Source organism: Cyprinodon variegatus, unplaced genomic scaffold (assembly GCF_000732505.1).
Source record: "Cyprinodon variegatus isolate N-32 unplaced genomic scaffold, C_variegatus-1.0 Scaffold57, whole genome shotgun sequence".
Taxonomy (NCBI): Eukaryota; Metazoa; Chordata; class Actinopteri; order Cyprinodontiformes; family Cyprinodontidae; genus Cyprinodon; species Cyprinodon variegatus.
The window spans coordinates 600,639-604,445 of NW_015150510.1; the positions used below are offsets into that span (position 1 = coordinate 600,639).

Consider the following 3,807-nt stretch of genomic DNA (forward strand, 5'->3'; position numbering starts at 1 on the left):
CCTCCCCCCTCCATTTACACTGTTCAGACTATCTTACAATAAAGAGTGCTGAATAAAAATGAGGTAAGAAAGTGGTTTGAAGGTTACAGATCATGCAGAACATGCTGAACAGCAACAAAACTATTTCTGTGAAGGAGGAAGTAACAAAACTTAAAGAGGAAAAGAATGGATTCACACAGCTTTTAATCTTTGGTTGACGTACGTTGAAGTATGATGGATGATTTCACAGCTTTTTCTCCCTCTGTTGCCCCACCCCCTACAGGTAATCCAGAGTTGGGGGGAGGAGGCGGTAATACTCTTAAATTCACTTTAGGATCAAATATGTTTTTTTTTCTTCAACCTTTGCCGGCCTCCATTAACATGGGATGCAGACGGGTGCCGTCGCCCGTCCAATAATACTTTATACTATACAGAAAATATACTATACAGAAAATGTACATTCTATGGAGCTCAAGCTAGAAATCGGCAATCGCAGCGGAATATCTTAGTGTTAAACGTGTCAGAATTTGATTTCTCGTCTTCACAGAGGGCAGCTGTTAAAACACTGTTAAAAAAAAAAGAAAAGAAAAGAAGAAATGAGCCAAACGGGGTTCGGTGTTTTTAACAGATTGGTGTGAAATTGTTCATTTGTGGAAATAGCAGCCCTGTAATAAATAAAACACTCATGACAGTAGAACATCAGAGGGACTGAGGCGAGAGTCGGACTTGATGCGGGAAGGTGAACGGCAGCAGTGTGGCGCTCGGAGAAAAAAAAACAAACAAAAAAAACTAAATAAAGACTCTCCCAGTCCCCCCCCCCAAATAAATGAAGCAGCCAGGCAAAAATGACCCGTCTACCCCCCCAGACTTCGTCTCATTTAAAAAAATAATCACTTTTTTTCTACTTCCTGTCCGTCTCTATGCTGTGAACCTCCTCCATTCCCTCAAATTCCAGAAGTTTCCGGTCAGGTTGGGAGTTCTGGTGGTTCTGCTTTGGAACGACCCCCCCACAGCCTGCCTGACCCCCCCCTCCTCCATTCACTTCCTGTAAGCCCCTCTGTCTCATTCGATGATTGCATTAACACTGGAAAAGGCCCACAGTACAGACGCACGCATACATTCCCCAACCGGTTCAGTCTCGCTTGCTAACACACACTCACACACACACACACACACACAAGCACTGTACTCTGTGGTCAAGCTGGTGGCTAAAGGACAGTTTAATTTCACATATGCTAATTATGTTAAGTTGTACAAGAAGATGCTCTTTATCTCTGCCCTGTGAAAGCAGGGCAGACCCTCTTCAAGCCGAGGTGACGTTGGGCTGCGGTTGCTGACTAGCGTCGATCTGAGTCTGGAGCTGCTGGGGTATGGGATGGATCTGCGGCAAGCTGGAGGCGGACCCAGGGGTGGCGGCAGTCGCAGTCGCAGCAGCGGCGGCGGCGCCCGTCTGAGCCGACAACTGAGACAGCTGCTCGCTGTTGGCCAGAGACTTCAGCACGGCGTTTTCCCGCTCCAGCACAGAGTTCCTCTCAAACAGCTCCTTGATCTGCTCCTTCAGGACCTCCACCTCCTCCCGCACGGCATACATCAGATGGCTTTTCACCAGGTCCTGGAGAACACGGAGAGGAGCCGCCGGGTCAGATTATCATCTACTGAAGCATCTCAGTTCACATCAAAGACTCATTGATTGATTTTAAATGATGTGACATATGTCACCTCAAATCTCTGTGCTACTCCCTTATATTTTTTTATTTCTTATTTTTATTTTGTTTTTCATTGTGTGATACATGTAATCCTTATTTATCTTGATATACTGTATATATAGTCTATTCTTAATGCACCTTTTTCTTTAATTATTATGCCAATATGTGACCAGTGAATTTCTCCGCTGTGAGATCAATAAAGCTAATCTAATCTAATCTAATCTAATCTAAAGCTTGGTGGGAAAAAGGTCAGTTTAACAAAATAAAAAAAAAGGGTTGTTAATATTGGATAAAGCAGGGTCAGGGGTGTCCAAAAAGCATCCAGGGACCATCTTTGTGGGACCCCTCAATCACAGGAACTGTTGGAACTATTTAGATAATCTTAGACTTAAAAAAATTGAATTTTTTTTTTCTTTTTTAAACACCACTTTGATATAAATTTAATTTAATATAAGTTTGTAGATTTGTTAATTTATTTTTCCACCAATAAAAATACCCTGGAAAGCGTCTCCTCTTCTATCCTCATACATGTGTATCTTTTTCATTTCAATAAAATATTCGGTTTAACTTATGGCTTGGAAGGTAAAACAAGTCCCAATAATTTAGTTTTGAATATATTAAAAGAAAGAAAGAGAATCATCTACGCCTCACAGAGAGGGGAGGCCTCTAAAGGAAAAGGGAAAGTTGGTTGGAAGGAAAAACTGGAAAACAAACATGCCCAAACACAGAGTTTAGAGGAGGAAACAAGCTGAAGGATTCTATTAACCCTTTATAGGGAAAGGTACTATTTTTGATCACTTGCACAGATCTAGAAGCACAAGATCTATATCCAGCCATGTAGCAAAGATTTGCTACATGGCTGAACATCTTATTTTAGCATTCAATGATAAATTACCTCCTGGAAATTAAGTGTAAAAAAAAGTGAAGTCATGAAAAAAAGGTAAAAAGCTGATTGAAAAGTTAAAAAGTATATTAAGGTTTATAAATAAAAAAAATGTAAGTGCCTGTATCAGCATCAATGTCTAGATGGTTATTTTAGACCAAAAAAAAAAAAAAAGTGTTTTTTTTCACTCACATTTCTTATAGAAGCACTTTTGTTATTTTTCTTAATATATTCGGACAAGTTGGCGTTTCTCATTACATTGACTTTCATTGTTGCGATCAAAATATCCATATTTGTTTAATAGTATAAAGGTAATAAAGTCCTGGATTCCAATAAAACAATTGGCTTGATTATTTGGGATTATTTCACTGATTGCCCTATAAAGGGTTAAAGCAAAGCGGGGTTCCTAAACCCCTCAGCAGAAACAATCTTTGCTTAATTTGGTCTGATGTAAAACTTTAACCTTCTGAAGTTTTATTAGCTGCAAGTTCTTGATCAAAACTAACAAACATAAAGGCTTAAAATATTTTATTTTATATATCAAATAAATCTAAATAAGATTTTACTCTATGCAATAAATTAAATATGATTTAATTGAAATCAATTGAAGTAACTGAGAAGCAAATATCTGTTTTTATTAATAAACAACAACATTCTTAGATCGACCAATTAGCTTATTAGTTGAACCGATGACTCACCATTGCTTGTTCAATTTTATTATCGATGGCAACGATGTTGGCTCCAGAGGCACTGAAAGAAAGAGACGAATCCGGTTAGTTTCCCAGCATGAGTTTCTCCTTTAACTGCTCTATATTTACTCTAAAAATGTAATAAAAACAAAATAACAGAAAAAAATAAGAGGAACAGAATTAAGCAACAGTAGAAACAATCAACCGCTTCAATATACTTTAATAAAATAAAATAAAAAAACTCCAGGTAAAAAGGGAAAAACATTTCAACATGAAAAGCAGGAACAGATCTTCCAGCCGTTACCTTTACCTGCAGATTCTTTAAAGGTTTGAAATGTTTTAAATCTAAAAAAACGTTTATCAGGATCATCTTTAATCTGATACACATAAATAAAATGAAGCAAAAGCAGCAGCCTGAAACCTAAAGATACATTTTTTTACAATTGTTTTTCTATTTAAGTATAAATCTATTGAGCTAAATTGGGGTAATACGTTTCATTGAAAAGAAAAAAACTAAACCAGAAAAATTAAGTTTAATAAAACTAAAAAA

General features: G+C 37.5%; 1 protein-coding gene across 2 annotated transcripts in view; it reads right to left on the reverse strand.

Moving 5' to 3' along the window:
* Positions 1–1,018: 1,018 nt before the first annotated feature.
* The window catches only part of LOC107082623 (TSC22 domain family protein 2-like), a 60,601-nt gene continuing 57,812 nt past the window's right edge, over positions 1,019–3,807 (reverse strand). For both annotated transcript variants that reach the window (XM_015371399.1, XM_015371400.1), the window contains 2 exons: positions 3,267–3,318; positions 1,019–1,591 (listed from right to left, as the gene is read on the reverse strand). In XM_015371399.1, coding sequence (XP_015226885.1) covers positions 1,283–1,591; positions 3,267–3,318 — 361 coding nt within the window. In that variant the 3' untranslated portion in view covers positions 1,019–1,282. The remainder of the gene's footprint in view (positions 1,592–3,266; positions 3,319–3,807) is intronic.